This window comes from Alosa sapidissima, chromosome 14 (assembly GCF_018492685.1).
Source record: "Alosa sapidissima isolate fAloSap1 chromosome 14, fAloSap1.pri, whole genome shotgun sequence".
Lineage (NCBI taxonomy): Eukaryota > Metazoa > Chordata > Actinopteri > Clupeiformes > Clupeidae > Alosa > Alosa sapidissima.
Window position 1 is genome coordinate 29,196,499 of NC_055970.1, and position 21,515 is coordinate 29,218,013.

A 21,515-nucleotide genomic window follows, 5' to 3' on the forward strand; every position below is an offset into this window, starting at 1 on the left:
CCTGAATGCATTATGAGTCTGCAACTGAATTATACAATAACAAATGGCTCTAAATAGCTAGCTTGATAACACTACGCGGCGGATATTAGGATGCTGATGGTGTTGTTCAGCGAGAGTTCCTACGGTTCCTACCTACACACACATTGCAAACTATTTGAACTATTGGATGAAGGATTTTGACCATGATGCGAGACTCGATTGCTTTGGACTGAAAATTGTTCCAGACCTGACCCAAGCAGGCATGATAAGTGAATCAACGACTCGTGTTCTAAAGCCAAGCTCTGTCGTCTGAAATATGGAAGGTGAGCATAAACAACGGGTTGATTGCTGATGGCATTATTTTTATTGATGATCTGTAACTACTGGATAACGCTGATCTTTAACGTTAAAAGCGCTGCTTAATGCTAACGCACATGTTAGCAAGCATTACTAGCCAGGATCTATCCAGCCTCCCGAACACAACAACGCATTACATAAACTGCAGTAGGCCTAAGTTATTCATATGTAGTCATGATGTGTTATAATACCTCATATTGGCGTCCAAAAGTATGTTATGGACACGAAAACTCTAACATTGTACTCGTCCAGATTGTACATCAACTAAATTACATTGCACATTTCAGCTGATGTGAATACGAAACTACCTTCAGAGCATGCCGATATTCTCGGAGTTCATGTGAGTATGCTGCTTGCAAAATATTCAGTTAATGTTGTCACAGTATTTTCAGCTTTCCGATAAAAAGTCAGTTATCATGCTCGCTGTTGCCACTAGTCGGCATGGCATGGCTCGTACGTTGCACGTGATATTAATGCCACTAATGGTACATTTCATTTGCAAGTTTATGTAGCCTACAATAGTGCTGTGAACTGTACGGATTATTAACAAGGCATGACAAATGTATTAGCCTTAAAAGAAAGCCCTGGCCATTTTTCACATTCAGATCTCTGTTTCTGACTCTGTCAGTATGAGAACAAGTCACAGAGTAAGTTTTTCAGTAAAAAACAAAAAAACAATGGTAGGCTATCTGGGGGGCATCTTTTTCTGTGGACCCACTTTTTAAAAATGACAGACTATCGCGACCCAACTCGTGACTGTGGTAGTTAACAAACTAGATCAGTGGTTCTCAAACTTTTTCTTTCATTCCCCACTTTGATCAAGGGGGCATTCTCGAGCCCCACCTGTCCCTCATCGCTCTATGTAAGTGGTAGGTCAAGCTTAAAATTGTCAAATTTATTGAAATAATGATAAGTTATAAATATATCCTCTTCATCAGAGTTAAATTCAGCTGGTGCTGCAGATATAATAATAATAATAATAATAATAATAATAATTAAATACATAACACACATATTTCTGTTTTCCAGCAACATATTAGGAAGCATAGGCCATTTTACAGCATTGTACAATATATTCAATGAAATACCAACATGCTGCATTAAACTTTGCAGGGATGTGATGTAGGCCTACTGTTTAATACATGGGATCACAAGAGTGGCTCCCAATCAGACGTTTCAGCGATTTCGCTCAGAAATCTCAAAGGCATAATGTCGCGATCGAGGCGCCTGTCCCATACTCAAGTTTTTTTGGTGAATGCAGTAATCTTATTTGCTAGGTGAGGTAGGTGCTTGTCTTTGCCTTGTAACTGGACATTTAACTTAAATGTATCGCTAACAGTGTTGGGGAAGTTACTTTTAAAAAGTAGTGTTTGCTCGTTACTCATTACTTACTCAAAAAAGTAACCTGTTACTTTACTTAGTTACCCTCTATGGAAAGTAACTTTTTACGTTACTCGTTACTTTTACGTTATTTTATGTTGCTCGACTTAGAACTCAGAACCCAATATCTGTTCCTAAATGTGTAGGCCTACATAAAGTTCTACTATGGAGGACATAACAGGTATTTCTTTTGTGCTATTTATTATTAAAAAAATGGCACAAACAGAGCACTTGACAAGAAATACAGGGCTTATACTTCAACACCATGTTACGTAGTGGACAGCCAGGGAAACTACACACTGATATGAGAAGGCTGTGGAAGCGTCAGCTGATTAGTGGGCGTTGACGCACCAAGGTTTGAAAATGGGAAAGAGGTGACTGATTGAAGTGATGCGCGTTTCCCATGATGTGAGTTTCTGTGTCTGCAACGCAGCGTGCCCATGACCTCTCAGATCTTTTAGGATTTTCGTTTGAACATTTTCCTTTTGTGGACTACCGTCGTCGTAAGACAGAACTTTGACTTGAAGGACCTGGAGCTTGGGCTGGCCACTCGCTGGGAGTAAGGATTGGGTTATTTGGAGTAAGGATTGGGTTATTCGGCGTTCTTCGGCGGATGGTAAGCTACGCTCCTGGCCTTCTCATTAGTCACACCCACAGTTCATCCACACTGACCTAGTTTTCAACTTCACGTTTACACATACACTGCAGGGCAAGTTTAACGTTATAATCCAGGTCCTAGCTAGCAGGTAGTTACTTTAGAATCCCTAGACAACGTAGCAGGTAAGGCCATCCTTAAAAATATTTTCGTTTGCCGTAACCCGACCGACCCTGTCAATTTAGAACCGACCCAAATATTTTGTTTTTTTTCCCTTTTAGTCCGACCGACTTGCCGGTTGTAAACTTGCGTTAATACCGACCGATTGTTTTTTTTTACTCTAAACAACCAATACAAATGCAATAAAATAATATTTCTTTTAGTAGGCCCAAGTATTGTGAATATAACTTGCCTACATGCAAACGTGGCTCACTTAAAAAAAAAAAACCTGTGGCGTCATCTCTACACCATTGGTTTGACGCATGTCACACTATGGCCTACGCTTCGTTTCATTCACACAAACTGATAACGCTTTTACTTGGCACGAAGTTCTGGAAGAACTGTGGGCAGATCTTTTCTCATCCCGTCTCCCCCTAGTCTAGCGGTGACCGTGTCGGAGTATTGAAATTGGTTGTGGTCTATTCAGCATTTCTCAAAATATGGGTCCGCAACATGGAGACTGCTGGTCCGCGGAGTCGTGGAGTGAAATTAGGCCCGGTGCTTCATCTGATAAGTTGCTGCGCAGTTGATCAAGAAACCGCGGATCGACGAAAAAAGAAAACAAACGTTTCTGCTATCGATGTCATTAAACATGGAGCCCTACAATTAAGTGGTGGTATGAGCATTCATTCAATGCGCGTCTGCGCGAGGGAAACTGAAACTAATCGATAACGTTGGTATCAAAGCTCCGCTTCAACCTGTTGGAAGGCTATTTATTTATTTAACGAAACTTAATAGAACTTCCTTAGAAACAGAGCAGAGACTGTATAGCATTGAGTATTGTATAGTCAAATTTCAAAATAACGTGGCCAAGAGCTATTGTAGCCTTCTTTCTGGGTACATGTAGATGAGCCCTATGACCCAAAAGTCTGCCATGATCGGGCCTCAGGTCAAAGAAGTTTGAGAAAGGCTGGTCTATATTACCTGCATCAGAATGAGGTTTTCAATGGTGCGCCTGAAGGCACGGGTTGAAGACCCAGTCAGTTACGTCACAATATGCACATTTGTGTAAATTCATTCCTACGTAATCACCATGACCAAAATTGAACTTTTTTTTTTACTTTGAATCTTGAAAAAAAAAACATTGACCTACCTACCGACCCATTTTTATTTTTTTTTGGCTGTTACTGCAAACAAAAATATTTTTAAGGATGGCCTAAGTGAGCTAGCTTTGTAACCTTTTTGTTTGTTTTGGTTTGTCAGAGATGGCGTCTTGGCAGTTTTCGTGTCTATTTTCGGGGTGGACTTGGCGTGTTTGTAACAACCACCACTAAAGCCCTATGAAACAATATTAAATAACATAGCCTCGATTCATCTTGGGCATATAGGTGAGCACAAAATATATGAGGGCTTATTTTATAGCCTTATACTCTTTCATTAAACAGGCGCTCCTCCGAAATTTGGTGCAAAGCTAGTGCAAATCGTATCAATAGGCTGGCAGTTGAGTTAACGGCAGTGGACAAAATCAGGGCACCGTGTAGGCTACAACTAACACTCACATTCCTCACCTTAGTTTCAACGAGTTCGAAGTAATGTCCATCCCTCAGAAGTTAGCGTTGGCTGTGTCTTGCTTCATTGCCACCAGCCTGTCACGTACCATGTGGAGCTATGATTGCACTTCCTCTGTCATGTAGGCTGCCATTTGGAGCTCGTGCCTATTGCACAAGTGCGCAGCTGAGAAAACAGCGTCGCTGTCAAACCTGTCCCTGGGAAAAGTAACTTTGCGCCGATATGAAAAAGGAACTACGTTACGTTACCAAATTTTCAGTAGTAGCGCGTTACACTACTTTTTACTCGAAAAAGTAGTTACGTTACTGTAACGCGTTACTTTGTAACGCGTTACACACAACACTGATCGCTAAGATATATCAAATATATCGCTAAGATAGGCCAGCTTCATCAAGAAATGTTCATTAGTGAACGTGCTTGCAGATTCAAACATGCGCTCTTCCTCCAAGAAGAGGCGACTCGGAGCTCAAACACGCGCGACAGCACTTTACCTCGGGAAAGCTACCTTGCCTCGCTGTGAAACAGTACAGCCTTTTGGTCTGCTACCATCTCTTCGCAAAGTGCGGAGAATAGACGCGCTTTTAAGGGCCGGGTTTTGATGAAATTCACCACTCTCACAACAATGTTCAAAATCTCATGTAGGTCGGGACTAACACTAACACAGTCGGCTGCCTTGACACAAGCGCTTCCCTGTGAATAACACAGTGCGTTCATTGCGCATCGGGTGCTATACCTGGGCCCAGGCTACAGTTAAAAAAATAAATAAAAAAACTCCTGTTTTTCACGTCAGTTCGCGCCCCACCTGGCATGTCTCCGCGACCCAGTAGTGGGTCGTGACCCACAGTTTGAGAAACGCTGCTGTAGCTGTTGGCTGGGATGGCCAAAAATACATCAACATGTAGTTTAAAATAATATATCAAATACCCTTATTTTAAGTGTATCAATTGCGTTAGCCACACCATGTATCAAAATAAAATGCTGTATTTTGAAAGTACTAAAAATAGGGAGCATTAGGCTATATCACGTTGCAAACCTTCCATATCTGTCTAGTTAATCGATTCCATTTAATCTATTCCACTTATTGATTAAGTGGACAGTGTTTGAGAGCAACAGCTTTTCTCTGCCTATGTGAAATGCTGACCTGCCTGTTCGATTTCATAGCCTAAATACTGTAAGTACTTGTCAAGGGCTACAAAGTGGAGACAACTCTCTGACATTGTCAATGCATGTCCAGATTGAGCAATGTTGCAGGGCAACCATATAACTGGTTTCATGTGTTCCGGTTGGAGGATTAAAGTTTTCAAGAAACTTGAAGTTGGTATGAGAGGGGGTGTATTGTGTGTGTGTGTGTGTGAGCAACCTACAAGTTACTCATCTTGCACTGAATCTTCCTGAATCTCAATATTATGAACACAACAAGCATCAAGTGAGACTTATATTGTTGATGAGAAGATGAAGCAGAATTATCAGGGCATGAGAAGAGAAAAAAAAGCTCCATGCAAGTGAATTGCGGGAACAGCAGTTGGGTAAACTTCTTCTGTTCCTCTTCAGGTTTGATGTCCACAAATAATAATAGCTGATCTGTTGACTTACATTTCTCAAGTCTGTATCTGTAACCTAGGCAATTAAATTAAGTTTTTAGTGACATGATTAACAGGCGCGTAGCTATTGGCAAATTTTTACATCTGAAAATAGCCTAGTTCCTTCTAGCTATGAGGTTATGTCATGTTTGTGTGCAGTGCTCACCATAAAATAAACATTGCACGTTACTCCTCTGCGATCCAAGACAGGTTCCTTTTGAGTTGTACGGTTTTTCAATATTTATTTTAACTAATCAAATAGTAGACATCCTGACTTACATCCTCATATCCTTATGCACATCTCATTACCAAATAATATCCTACAGACACAGAGAAAACTTGAAAGGCCCCTAATTAGACTTACACACCACTAAAAAATGTAATCATGACATTAAAGGTAGGTGTTAAAAAAAGACAAAATATTTAGGCTACTTGTAAAAATGAACTCCAATATGAAATCCAATGAATATGAAGGCCTACCAAGTTTTTGTGTTTATGTCTATTTTTATACAATTTGACCATTTTGCTATGTTGCCCATCCAAAATTTCTAGAACCGGCCCTGGTACACATAGTGGGGAAATGAATGGGCAGGGTGAACATGATCTGATGGAATTTTCCATGACCTGGAAGAAAATGAACTCTTGAAATGCATTATGTGTACAGGGGTTATCCAATTGTGTTCTGTGTGTGGAGTTTTATCATTATTATTTTGACTTGATCTACAGGAACTCTGGCATATTTCATGACACGTGTGATTTACTCAATAATGAAAAAGCAGTGGGAGTGCCTGTCATGATCTGAAAATATCAGCCCATGCCACAAATGCTTCAGGGAGGCTTTTCAGGTGTATTAACTGCTTTGTTTGTGATGTTATGTGAAGTCTCATGGGACCAAACAGGCAGCGCTGTTCACAAGCTCTTTCCTCAAGAGGAGCCTGCCTAGCAGCAGGGAACGCCTGGATGAGCGGCTGCTTCGGAAGGCTGTTGTGTTGGAGTACAGCAAACCAAAGAAGGCCAAGGTGAAAAGGAAAAAGGCTAAAGGGCTCAATGCCAGAGAAAGAAGAGAGCTGAAAGTCTTCCAGATCAAACCAGAGCATCAAAAGTGCGTATCAAATATCTTACTTAAAAGAGCAATTTGCAGGTTGATTTCAAAACTGAATGTATGCTTCATCTTGTCTGAAAATGTCTTTTTAAGAATGTATTAAGGTTTTGCACCTCCGTTCTAATGTTACGTCACCGTTTGTTTACAACTAGAGTGGTAGGCAAGAATGGTAGGCAAGCCTACAACAGTCGGGTTGCATAGGCTACACATAGTTACAAATAGCTTTAAAATTGAAATTTTAATATAAAATATTGACTGGGATGCCGACCACTTGTGTAGGCCCTAACAGTTGGTTTTACAATAAGAAGCAAAAAGGCGACGAACGACCGTTTAGCCTACCTATCCTCATGGTTGTGGAGGATGATCGTTAGCAGCTTGAAGTCTTTTATTCTCAAGACGGCCTAATGGTGCAGCCTAGGCTACTGTCTACGAAGACGTAGGCTAAAATACAACTTTCTACAGTCATCCAAAAATGAATTGCCAGAGATAGGCTATGAAGGGGGGAAAAGTGCAGCATTTTAAACATGGCAAGAATATTTTTACCGGAACAGTTTGTTCTAATTTGTCTCGGCATCAATCACCTATCTTCTGTCCTTCTATTTCTAGTTATCATGATTGTCATTTGATTATATAATCACAACAAATGATAATAAATGAAAACAGAATAGGCTTATCTGCTATAACCTACAGGTCAGTTAGGCTAACTCCCGTATGTCAAAATAAACTGATTTGACCGAATTGTTTAGCGATCACACACAACAACTTAACACAGCAACCTTAAACACCACTGTTGAATAGGTCACGAAGCTGAAGTTGGGCGCACATTCAGAATGCGGTGTAGTCAAGTTTCGATTCCACCTTAAATATTGCAATTTTCTACCGACAGGGGGCAGTGCTGACTGCAAATACGCAAATACACTGGCATTTGCCTAGTAGCAGACGAACATGTAGGCTACACCTCACAGACGAATAAAAGCCTTTTTTCTGGTGACTCCATTGTCGACAAATCTTTAAGTAAATGATACAACATGCTTTCTGTCAAATAAATTACACCACATCCCGATACTACCGTCTCACAGCGTTCATATGACACCCTGCATGCCAAATTTCGTCGTGGAAAATGACCATTTATCTTACATTTAAATTACATGAGCTATATTTCATATTCCACAATTAATGCACGAGATTTAATACCTATTGCTCACACATCATTTGCTGTGAAATATTACACCACATCCCGATATAATACAGTCTCTCAGCTTTCATATGACACCATGCATGGCCAAATTCGTCGTGAAAATTGACCCTTTTATTACAATTAAATTTACATGAGCTATATTTCATATTTTACAATTTATGCACTAGATTTGATACCTATTGCCCACACAACATTTGCCGTGAAATATTACACCACATCCCGATACTACAGTCTCTGAGCTTTCATATGACACCCTGCATGCCAAATTTCGTTGTGGAAATTCACCCTTTTATTACAATTAATATTACACGAGCTGTTTTTCATATTCCACAATGTATGCACTAGATTTGATACCTATTGCCCACACATAATTTGCCGTGAGATGTTACACCACATCCCGATACTACAGTCTCTCTCAAGTCATTCGGTACATTTTGGTGATTTTGGGGGCCAAGCAGCGAAGCACAATTGTGTTTTTATGTTTTCCTATTATTGGGGGCCAAGCAGTGAAACTGTAAAGGCACCCACTGCATTTCTACCTTTTCCCTTTTGTTATTATTGGGGTCCAAGCAGCGAAGCTTCAAAGGCACCCATTGTGTTCGTTCCTTTTCCTATCATTATTATTGATAAAGTATTATTGATAAAGTAAAGTATTATTGATAAAGTGGGGCAGCCGTGGCCCACTGGTTAGCACTCTGGACTTGTAACCGGAGGGTAGCCGGTTCGAGCCCCGACCAGTGGGCTGCGGCTGAAGTGCCCTTGAGCAAGGCACCTAACCCCTCACTGCTCCCTGAGCGCCGCCATTGTAGCAGGCAGCTCACTGTGCCGGGATTAGTGTGTGCTTCACCTCACTGTGTGTTCACTGTGTGCTGTTTGTGTTTCACTAATTCACTGATTGGGTTAAATGCAGAGACCAAATTTCCCTCACGGGATCAAAAAAGTATATATACAGTATATTAGGGGCCAGGCAGCGAAGCTGCGAGACACACATTGTAACAGTTTACGACAGCCGGCTTTCGGGCTGTCGAATGACGTACATCCGGTGTTGTATGTGTTTTACGTTAGTGAAATAAATGAATGGATATGGCGGACATGTGTCTCTCTGATGCTGTTTGAAAACACACATAACAGGCAGCCCATAAAACTGTGCAGTAAAAAGTTGTGAAATTTGGCACACTTCTACTCAGGCCATTGGTCTCAAATTTTGTCCATTTGTCACGAAACATGACACGCATGATCTTTTGACCAAGCCTCACAAATGTTACGAGACAGATTTTAAATTTCAAAAGTATCTGCCCGTGACAGCCCATCAAAAATGGCGACAAAGCCGCCAAACAGGAAATCAGCGTATATCCCTTCAGTGCCTAAACATATAAATTCCAAACTTAGTACATGCCATCAGGGCATGGCCCTGACGACGCATACCAACCTATTTGCCACTAAGTCTTACCCTCTAGCGCCGTTCAACAGTTCAAAATCATTAATGCAAGAAAAGCTTCAGAGGCCACAAACTTTCACCAATCTTGACAAGACTTGGCATATATGATCTTTAGATAAAGCCCAACAAAAGTTACTTGTCAGATTTTTGACCACTAGGATGGCGCTAAAGAAACAGCAAGTGAACTCGCATGTCAGTAACCCTTTCACAATTCAAACTCAAATTTGGTACGAGGCGTCAGGGCCCTGACCACACCCACCAATTTCCACACCTCTAGGTCTAATCCTCTGGCGCCACCAACAGATCAGAATTCATCATTTTCATCAGAGTTACAGGAGATGAGCTTATCTCAGCAACGCCTTCACATATCGAAACCAAACTTGGTACAAGGAATTGGGACCCCATCCTGAGGACGCGCAATAAATGTGTCATCTTCTGATCACTAAGGGGCGCTATAATCACAGGAAGTAGGCTCATATCTCAGCAACGCTTTCACAAATAGAAACCAAACATGGTACATGGACTCATGGGTTCAATTGGACTGGACTGGATTGGACTGGACTGGATTGGATTGGATTGGGACCGGGTCTTGAGTCCGTGTACAAAGTTTGGTTTCTATACCTAAATGCATTGCTGAGATATGAGTCTACTTCCTATGATTATAGCACCCCCCTAGTGGTCAAAAGACAACAAATGTATTGTGTCCCCTCAGGATGGGGTCTGAAGTCCATGTACCAAGTTTAATTTCAATCAGTGAAAGTGTTAATAATTCTAGCTCCCCTAGTGGTCAAAGCGCACACATGTATTGTGCATCCTCAGAATGTGCTCCTAAGTCCATATACCAAGTTTGGTTTAAATCGGTGAAAGTGTTGATAATTACAGCACCCCTAGTGGTCAAAGGTCACCAACATTTTTAAGCGTCCTCCTGATGGGGTCACGAGTCCCTGTACTAAGTTTGGTTATGATGCATGAAATTATTGCCGAGATATGAGCTCACTTCCTGTTTGGCGGCTTTGCCGTCGATTTCGATTGGCTGTTACGGGAGAACAGTTTTAGGTTTAAAGACAAGAAGCACAACCTGTATGAGGCATGGTCAGAAGATCATGTTTGTCAAGCTTGGTGACAATCAGACAAAATTTGTGACCTGTGAAGCTTTAGATTCACTTTCGCTGAAATCCAATACGGCGGAAAATTACATCATAGGATGCGTCGAATTTGGCTTGGTCCACGGATTCCAATGACACCTATTTTTAGTTACATGCGTGAATACACCTTCAACTTTGGCCTGTTAGTGGTTCTAGAATGCTCGAGGTGCCGACTTGAAACTTGGTAAAATTAACCAGGGGACTGTGCCTAATTAGTGTGCCAAATTTTACAAGTTTTTAGCAGACGGTTCTATGGGCTGCCATAGACTTCTATGGCGAAATAATAATAATAATAATACGTAAACATAGAAACACAGCTTCGCTGCTTGGCCCCCAACTAAAAAAAAACAATATGTGCCTTCGCAGCTTCGCTGCTTGGCCCCCAATAAAAGGGTGATTTCCCACGACGAAATTAGCCATGCATGCATAGAGTCAAATGAAAGCTGAGAGAATGTAGTATCGGGATGTGGTGTAATATTTCATGTATGGGCCATAGGTATCAAATCTAGTGCATACATTGTGGAATATGAAAAACAGCTCATGTAATATTAATTGTAATAAAAGGGTGAATTTCCACGATGAAATTTGGCATGCAGGGTGTCATATGAACGCTGTGAGACGGTAGTATCGGGATGTGGTGTAATATTTCACGGCAAATTATGTGTGGGCAATAGGCATCAAATCTAGTGCATAAATTGTAAAATATGAAATATAGCTCATGTAAATTAAATCTATGAAATATGGCCATTTTCCACGACTAAATTTGGCATGCAGGGTGTCGTATGAAAGCTTAGAGACTGTAGTTTCGGGATGTGGTGTAATATTTCACGGCAAATGTTGTGTGGGCAATAGGTATCAAGTCTAGTGCATACATTGTGGAATATGAAAAACAGCTCATGGGATTTCAATTGTAATAAAAGGGTGAATTTTCACGACGAAATTGGCCATGCATGGTGTAATATCTCACGGCAAATCATGTGTGGGCAATGGGTATCAAATCTAGTGCATACATTTTAAAATATGAAATATAGCTTGTGTAAAGAAGAAGCAGAAAAGCTTCAAAATCTGCCCCCCCCTCCAAACAAGTGCAATATAAACCGATTTATTTGACAGAAAGCACGTTGTATCATTTACTTAAAGATTGGTCGACAATGGAGTCACCAGAAAAAAAGGCTTCTATTCGTCTGTGAGGAGTAGCCTACATGTTCGTCTGCTACTAGGCAAATGCCAGTGTCATCGCGTATTTGCAGTCAGCACTGCCCCCTGTCGGTAGAAAATTGCAATATTTAAGGTGGAATCGAAACTTGACTACACCGCATTCTGAATGTGCGGCCAACTTCAGCTTTGTGATGTTCAATGGGTTCAACTTGTCCCTTGCCTACCAGGTGGATGTAAACAAAGCTATAGAACCTAGAATACGTCGCATGAAAAACGTTAATATGTACCAATTAATGTTTTACAAAACCTACGGACAGTAATTCAGAAGAAAGTGTACTCATTTTAAGCAGGCTCCTAAATAGGCCTCTCCTGGCCACAAATGAGTCATATTACGTAGGAGAAGGTAAACATATTAAATTGGTGCTTGAGCTCCCAGCCTGTCAGGACATCACGTCCACCATTTCTCTAACAAGAAAAGCAGAGGGTTTTCGAGCTTCGGTGTGTTTTGTGCAAGTAGCCTATAGGGGACTTCACCCCCTCATCTGTCACAAAACGTTTACACAGATATTAATATTCTGAGTATTGACCGTATTCAGAATAAGACAATATTGCGAAAATGGTCTTTACATGAGTTGTTAAAATGTTTCATACATATTCCTGTTTACATGTCACACAGCATATTCTGACTTTATGAAAGTTCTAAACGTTTGTTCCGTGAATGATTCCATTGTGTGCGTTCAGATACCTGTAAGTATTGTTACATTGTGTTTGTTACATATTTGCGCCGACATTGCCAGTGGTAGGCTATTTCATTCTGTAAATGCGCGTTGTTAGAACGTGAGTGTTTGTTTACCGGCCGCGGTATGAACACACATGCGTGTAACTTAATTACAATTAGGCTTGCGGTTATGTTATACCTTGCTAGTTCCCTAGTGTAGGCTACTGTTTTGAAACCTGCACCTGTAGTTAATGTGGCAGCAGCTGCCTAAGCTATACTGCCACTTATGTCGCTACTAAGCTATCTCACATGTAGGGCTGGGATAAACGATTAATCTAGCGATTATTTTTTTGATGCATTGATTAATCTAACGATTCATTTTTTTAGTCCGATTCGATTTCGATTCGATTATTGATTATCTCCCCATTAATTCACTAATAGCAACTTATACAAGTTTATTTACATATCTGAATGAAAAAAACATGAATTCTTTAACATTGCAATATATGTTTATTGCTCTTAAGATTCCAAAATAAAAGACTATACAAGTGCAAAGTAATGCATTTGTCAGAGGTAGCATTCAATAAAGTTCAGTAGTGTATGTCTAATTTAGTGTCATTTTAAGACGTTCGTGTGGGAATCCTTGCAATTAACATTAACACAGTTAAAAGGCTGCTGATGAACATTCAGAGTCAATAAAATGAGCCCTGCATGAGTAACGAATACAAGCAGCTGCAGGTAAGCATGCTAAACTTGACATCCAACCAGTATTCTAACGTTAGCTTTGAGATACTGCTTGATTGCATACTGTAACTTAACTTGGTTTAGTCCCCTCAATGTACTATGTTGTGATAAGACCTTAGCAGAGTTTACTTTAACTTTAATGCAGCAGTTTTGAACAAATTTGCGCAGCATGGTAACGATGCTAAGCGGATTTAATAGCAATTTAGCCCATTGTGTTCTATGCAGTGCTTCTATGTGGCAACAACAATCCTTCAACAATCGTGAATATTTTGGAGGAGCAGCGGGCTCGTTACGAGAGAGAGCGGGCGGGGCGAGGAAAGCCTGTGTGAGTAAAAAGTGCAGCTCAATGAAATTATTTTATCTTATCTTTAATTTAAATAGTAGGCCTACAACATAGAATGTGTGGTGGCCGGTTTTGATATTGTGGTGCCCAGCCACAGATTAGTCAAGGTATGGAAAACACTGAAGGTGTAGCCTAAAATTAAAAATATTTAGCAGCACACGTTATGCTTGACGAATCGACGCTCATATTTTGCGTCGACGCGTTGTCCCAGCCCTACTCACATGTGTTTCTTTCTTTCTCACCCCAAAAGTGTAGCCTATCTTCTCCTTCATTCCAGACATCTTTTCTGAAGCTGTAGCCTACATAGCTCCGCTCATAAACTTTCCCGCCAGAAGGTCATGACAGAAGAAATATGGGCCGTCAAACAGTTTGATGTTATGTGTATCATTATGGTTATGGGATTTGGCAGACGCTTTTGTCCGAATCGATGTTATTTGCCATGCTGCCCAATTGTTGCGAAATATTGTGATTATTCCAATAGGACTAAAAATGAAGGCGGCCTACATGGACGTTTGATCAACAGTCACGTCAAAAGTATGATTGCTAAAGCAGATTTATTAAACAATATCAAGATAATGTCATAGAGGCAGACACCGCGTTAGTCACCATTATCACCGAGTCACTAAACAAAACTCTACCTCTGTCCTCTGCCCGTCATGTCTTCCCCTGTTCTCTCCCTGGCCCCTACCTGGCCTAGGTGGCTCATAATTATCACAGGTGTTTTCATTGTTTATAACATAGACTGTATATACAGTCTATGGTTTATAATCTCCCCGGAGTCTGTGTCAGCATTACGACTGGTTTGCGCTCTGTTAGCTCACTTCCGGTTAGTGGTTTATAAATGCGGAAGTTATTTTCTCACAATTTTCTCACAATATGTTGTTTCTGGTGTAATTATCATTTTTCATCTTTCTGAGAATCTAGTTCCTTCATCATTTATCAACACTATGCTTCATAGGGGTTTCCTGCAAGTTGCGCTTTAAATCTACTACCATCAGTAGGCCTAATTGTTGTTGTTTTTCTCTTAGTATAAAGTCAGATGGAGATAACTCATTTAAATATTCTGCTCACCATTGTGGAATGCAGAAGTGCTTACCTCATTGGTACCCTCGTTCTGTTGATTTAGTTTCAGCATCTCATGTTTTTCTCATGTAATTGGGTAATTGCATCGCATTTTGTATGGTTATGCTGCTCAGCATTTGGATGCTTTTGAAGATTGTCTGCTTTCACTCCTCAGATACAGTCTGTTCTTGCCACTACATGAGCTGTGGAAGCAGTACATACGTGATTTGTGCAATGGATTGAAACCAGAAAGGTGATTGCAAACCTATCAGCATACACTCAGAATGCCATTCAGCATGGTCATAGATTATGAGATGAAGGCTGATGAATAAATGTTTACTACTTCTTTGTAGCAATCCCCAGAGTATCCAGCAGAAGTTCTTGAAGGCGGACCTCCATGGGGCAGTACTAGCAGGTGGGAATCTCATTTCAGACCGTTTGGCCAGACTGAATTTAGACAAGCTGGGACGTTTTATGGATATAATTCACCTGTGATGTCAATCTTGAAATTCAGTATGTCTTTAATATACCGGTATATGTCTGTTTCATAGCATAACTGGAACACCATTATGAATACAACCCCCCCCCCCCCCCCCCCCCTTCTTTATGATCAGATATGAGATCAATGGCCTGCATTTGCCTGACTGTTCTTATTGACCATGAATCACTGATTTCACATCATGCAACTACCTCTCTATTCATTCTAATTAAATCAATTTTTGGCAAGCAGTGGTGCGATCCAAATGCCCCACGTATGTGGGCATTACGGGTATCCTGATCCAGGAGATGAAGCATGTGTTTAAAATCATTACAAAAGAGGATAAGCTCAAAGGTAGGTCCTAATTGTTGTCTTGTCTGGTTGATCAAATTGTGCAACTGTTTTGTCATTGTTGATGTTGGTGTTTACTGGATCTCTCAGTGTGCCGAAAATATGCATGGCATGATATACACTTTTTTCACATTCAGCAAGATTCTTTTTACGCTCTAATAGCTGTCGATTTCTTTTTTTGTGTGTGCACTGAAAAACACTCAGGTGTCCATACACAGTTCCAACTCTAAATGGGGAAACAAACTTCCAGGCAACATGATTGGATATGAAAAAGAGCATCCCAGAGAGACTGAGGGCCAGATGTACTTACATTTGTGAACATTGTGTTATCAGCACCATGAACAAACCGCAGATAGCGAACGCTGTAATACGTGGTATTTATCAAACTTTCACTTCATCGGGTAATCTGCGCCTTTCTCAGCCCCCCTACCGCAATTTACTAACGTCCACAACTGAATGGCATAGCCTACATACAAGTGCAGTTGAATGAAGTTAACTGATGACAGCATTAAAAAGAATCAAACATTTAGCGATCATGAAATAATACAATTCATGATAAGATGTCAACAAGCAGGGAGATAACGGAGATCAGTAGTTCTACTCAAACTACTTGTGCACATAGGCTATGGAAGATTGGTCAAATCTAGCAAGTTGGAAAGTTTAAGTGGATAACATGAAAGTAAGACATTTGAAAGGCCAACGAAAGTTGAGGTTGCTTTTGATATAGTACAAAGACGCAAAACTGGTGCTCTAAATAGCAGTCTTTGAAAGGTTCTATTATTGACTCATTTAACCACAATTTGGATTAACACCTGCTTTTACAAGGCGGAGATATTTAGGCGCAGAATAGACGTGCGCTTTCAGAGGCAGTTTTTGTACATACCTCGGAATACATAATTAGGCGCTATTTGCGCTTCCCCTCCCATCTCTTTACGGCAAACTCCCACTTTCCCCTTGACCCTCCCATGAATGCTCCCACGACAGGCAGTCATCTGGGCTAAAGATCTAAGCATCCAACCATTCCAACTTGTTTTGATCCTAAATTCAAAACCCAACATCTATGACGGTGGAGGTGCATTAGTGCCTACAGCATGGGCATGGCACAATCAATTCGGAATGATGTATACAGGTTTTGAGCAACATATACCGTCATTCAGCCAAAATGAATTCTGCACATATTTAAACAGTATTTCTCCATAGAGGAAGAGTCCAGGTGCTAATGGCCTGCATGTCTACAGTCCAGACCTGTCAAATTAGGTGCATCATTGAATGAAAAACATGATTTAAGAATACCTCATACTGTTGACTGGTCTGGTCTTCTCAGGTCCAATACATTTATATCATTTTGTTAAATGAAGAGGTGAAGCAGCACAGTGCTAAACATTCTCTGTCCCAACTTTTTTTAAAAACATGACATTCAAAATGCTCATATATTTTCCATGAAGTCAAAATGTTCATTTTCAATATTTGATGTTGTCTATGTCCTTTTTGCTGCTTAATATGAGTTTACAAGACTTGTATATTATCACTTTCTGTTTTTATTTGCATTTTACACAACGTCCCATCTTTTTCTGATTTGGGATTGTAATACGATTTAACAATATTCATATAGCCCCATTTCCAAAAAAGTTTGGACGCTGTGTAAAATGTAAAAAAAAGAAAAAGAAACAAAATGTTTCAACAATTGATATGTTGTCTTTGCACAGGTTTTAAATTATTATTTTTTTATTTTATTTTATTGACATTTTTACATTTTGGAAACCGGGTTGTACAATAATAATTTTATCTTATACTCAGAGAGAAACAACTTGTCTGTTATCAGATAAGTTCTTCAATAAAAGTAATGTTTCTATTTCCCCCCCGCAGTAATTCCAAAGAGGAACAGCGTGTTCAGTGTGGAAATTGATGGCTTTGTCTCTCATATCTACGGGAGCAAATTCGAGCTGCGGTCCAGTGAACGCTCTGCTAAGAAATTTAAAGCCAGAGGGACGATTGACCTATAAGGAACGCCTAGCCACAACTCTGGAGGTTCCTTCTGCACAGTCTTCTTAGTGATCTGATGAGTAAACACTGGTCTGCAGGAGAATTAATGACCGGTAGACATGAAAAGCGCTCGGTAGGTGCTTATTGTTTCCTTTTTCTTTGTACAGTAATATTTTTGGAACAGCTTTTGTAGATTCACATTCAATTAACTGATGTTCTCTTCAGACCCTGGGGTGCTGTATTCTCTAGTCAGGAGAGTTCTGTGTTTTTTGTGTATCATAGGCTCTATCATTTTTGTCCACAAGGGCGAGCTCAATGCACCCTTTTTATTTTACCTCCTAGTTTTTTTTTTTTTCATGGATATGGCATTCATTTGATTTTCAAATGTTTCTTTCATTCAAATAAAATTGTCATTTTAAAAAGGAAAATAAGTCTTGAAATCTGAAATATTTTTGCCATGTTGCCGTTTGGGATATACATTACTCGTTACCAGACTATTATTGCATCCATCAATTTTGCTAAATACACTGACTTAGTAGCCAAATCAAGATTTTCAGTGGCTTGTTTCCTGCCCCATAAAATAACAGCATCACTACCAGTGCTAGTAAGTTCCAGTATATTTAATATCAATGTGGAGCTAAGGCACATATGTAAGCTTTCTGTTTAAATCACAATTTGCACAGTAGTTAAGCTGTTGATCAAATGTGTTTATACTGTGTGTTTGTTGGTCAGACATTTAAGAACAAAAACAAAATCGCATAACCAAGTGGCATTAACAGTGACAAAGAATCACACAGAAAGACTGAAACTTGTGTTTTGTTTGGCACACATTAGCAGACTGACACCTTGCCACACCCTGTTGATCATTGCTGGGAATTTCTCAACATTCTCATTGGAGGGTGGTTTTGATTGTTGGCGTCATGGATACTCTAGAAATCCCCATTTTCTTTTAACTTCAACACGGTTATTGGTTGTTCACATAAAGCCATTGAAATATATAGGTGATGGTCAAACATACTGGACATTAAATACTGTCAGGGTCTACAAATGTATTCAGACAATTTTGAAAGATTTTTTTTTGTTTTTTTTTGTTTTTGTTTAAATTGTCTTTTCTTGTAAATTGTCAACTTGTCAAAAATTGACAGTGTTGTAAATAAATTGCTTCTGAATCCCATGCAGTCTTTCTCAAATACCGTGTCTCACTTCCGTCTGCAATTGTGGTAACACTGAGAAGAAGTGTGAGGGAGGGGCAGAGGGACAGACTGCAGGAGGGAAAAGGGTGAAATTGCAAAACCATCTTTCAACAGAAACACACCACGTTAAGGCTCCTGGCTTCCTCTTACAATAAATGGTGACTTTCCTCAACAGGCACAGAGATGCACATGTAGTCTCCACAGAACACAAAGCTAATATTTAGAGCTCTTGCAACCCTCTGAAAGATGAAACATGGCACTCAATCCCTCAAAATAGGGTCCTCTACCTACAATTTAGTTGAATGTGATTGAGGGAAAGTCAGTTTCACTGATAGTAAATGAGTATACAAAATGCCATTAGTGTGTAGGCTAATAATATAAAATGTAACAGTAATTATAGCAGAATTGCACAGAATGACCGTAGTAATAGCAATTATCCCAATAAGGGAAACAAAGAAAAAAGGTTTTCATTAGCATCTGATTCATTTATAAGACAGTCGTGAAACTGATCATGTCAAAACATTCTGTGTACTTAAAGAGAACCTGCAGAGACTAAAAAAATCATAATCCTAATATTTAAAATCCTAGAACCAGGTACATTGCAAAACATTCACAAACAACAAACGTATTTCTTTTCTTTTGTTATCTAACCCATGCTTTGTTTCTGAGAACTCAAACTGGAACTCCCCTCAACAAAACAGGAACAACGAGTTTGACGTGCATATGAAGAGGCAAGTCTTCTGTTGACATGAAACTCTGAAGACCGAAGCTGAGTAGTTGGTAGTTGTACAGTACAGGTATAAGTTGGAAACGGCTCTTGTTTGGAAGATACTTTCATACACCATAGCTCAACCTTCAAGAAACTGAATTTCACCTCTAAACGTCTTTTCAGATCTTCGCACTGCCAGGTATTTCCATAATAATTGTTCAGTGTTTGTTTTGTTGGATTTTGTAAAATTAACATTTAACACCCATGTTTACTGAGAGCCACCATGGGACTAAACTCATTCAGTTATGCTAGAGTGTTAGCTTTTCATTTACCTTGCTCATAATAGCTAGTGAAGCGTGAAGTGCTTGTGGTGATTCTGAATATTTATTGACTTTAGTCTGACAGATGAGTTGACTGCTGTTTTTAGGATGTGAAGTTAAATGGGTAAAATAGCACAGATATTGTCTAGACTAGATAAGTAAGTGGGACTGCACTGTGATGGGATCTGAGGTCAACAGGTTAACTTATACTGCTTCTTTCCTCTGCCAAACCAGTCAGTCATGGTGGACCAGACACCATTCGAACAGAAGAACCGGGAACGGATCCAGGCAGTGGAAAATTCCTTTGGGCCCTCTGGGAAGTCGCTGATGGAGCCGGGTCGTGTGTTGGTGGGAGAGGGACGACTCCTGAAGCTGTGCCGTCGTCGGCCGCAACAGAAGGTCTTCTATCTGTTCAATGACATCCTGATCTATGGGAGTATAATTCTTCATGGAAGATGGCACAAGAGGCAGCAGGTCATCCAACTGGAGGAGGTCGAACAGGAGGACCTGGAGGACGGGCTGGGCATGGCCAACCAGTGGCTGCTCCGCACGCCTCGCAAGTCCTTCTCCGTGGCTGCTGCCTCGCTCGAGGAAAAGCAAGCCTGGATGGAACACATCGAGGAGTGTCGTTTGCAACAGATTGAACGCCTCGGCCTCAAGTCCGAAAAGAGGGGGAGTTTCGCCGCTTCCTGGATTCCCGACCGTGCGTCCGCCATCTGCATGCGCTGCTCGAATCGCTTCGGGGTCACGCAGAGACGCCACCACTGCCGCCGCTGCGGCTTCATCGTCTGCAACACCTGCTCAAAGGGACGGGCCGTGCTGGAGAACATCTCCAGGAAGCCGGTGCGCGTCTGCCAGCAGTGCATGGCCACCATGCAGGGGGAGCAGCAGCAGGGTCAGACCCAGGGGGACTCGTGGAACAGCAGAAACTGGCATAAGGGCTCCGTGGAGGACAAGCAACACACGCTTCCTGACGACGATGTCTCCAGCGGAGAGGAGTGCGAGGAGCCAGCTGAGAGCCATGCGCCCACTCAATGGGTCAGCATGCAAGATGGCTCCTGCTCACCTTACTGTTATTTTAACCCAGATCATCTAACACCTCCTGGACTGACAGCCTGAAGCCATTAAGAACAGCAAACTGGTGGAGCACGACAAAGACTGAATTTTTAAGAAATAGGCAAGGCACACTCACACTAATTTCCTGATATATTCAACTGAAGTAGGTTTATCCTGATATTGTTTTAAGCAAATTATATTAGGTGTTTTACTGACATATGCGTAGGCCTACTACTGTTGTGTACTTTTTTCTGGACAGGCACATGAAAAAAATACACTTGCACTTTAAGATATATCAAATAAAATGTACTCAAAAAACCTTCTGGTCTAAACATTTTACGATTTTGTTTTTCTCCAATTACCTGAAGGATTTAGCTCTAAACAAAAAGGAAACACTTGATAAAAATCCACTTAGTAGCACTAGAATGTGCCACTTTCTATTTTCCAGATGAAAGAAGCTCTCAGCTTCAAATGTGATTCATTAAAGGCAGAATAGCATACTATTTGATACATTTATGTACTCAAGAAGAACTAGCAGTCCTATAAACCATGTGTTTTTTTTACTGCACATGATCTCATCACAGACCTTTGCTCTCTGCTGAATCACGAGTGACGAGAAATAAAGCTTCTCATTCTACACCATCCAGTAGAACTTCATTCCATTGCTGGAGATGTGCCACAGTCAGTCCGAGATATGTTGAACATTTAGAACTAGGTAGGAGAAAAGCCGCCATTTTCTGCAGATCAAACAATTGAAGAGTTCATAAATAATTTCTTTACATTTTGTTTTCCAAGTAATTTCAGTAGAAATGTAGTTGGGTATTGTTGTTTGATTTAGATTTATTCAATCAAAACAACACAACTGCAATTTTATTGACATTACCTGAAATACACAATT

The 21,515-nt window shown here is 40.5% G+C and overlaps 2 protein-coding genes across 2 annotated transcripts; both read left to right on the forward strand.

Annotated features, from left to right (window-relative positions):
• pop4 (POP4 homolog, ribonuclease P/MRP subunit) lies at window positions 1-18,517 on the forward strand. The gene is made up of 7 exons (XM_042060718.1): window positions 1-302; window positions 624-676; window positions 6,501-6,721; window positions 14,703-14,780; window positions 14,881-14,942; window positions 15,258-15,359; window positions 17,223-18,517. The coding sequence occupies exons 1-7, from the start codon at window positions 296-298 to the stop codon at window positions 17,357-17,359; spliced, it is 660 nt and encodes a 219-aa protein (XP_041916652.1). The 5' UTR covers window positions 1-295; the 3' UTR covers window positions 17,360-18,517.
• Window positions 18,518-19,261: 744 nt separating this feature from the next.
• Window positions 19,262-20,903, forward strand: plekhf1 (pleckstrin homology domain containing, family F (with FYVE domain) member 1). The gene is made up of 2 exons (XM_042060714.1): window positions 19,262-19,440; window positions 19,796-20,903. The coding sequence occupies exon 2, from the start codon at window positions 19,802-19,804 to the stop codon at window positions 20,678-20,680; it is 879 nt and encodes a 292-aa protein (XP_041916648.1). The 5' UTR covers window positions 19,262-19,440; window positions 19,796-19,801; the 3' UTR covers window positions 20,681-20,903.
• The last annotated feature ends 612 nt before the right edge of the window (window positions 20,904-21,515 follow it).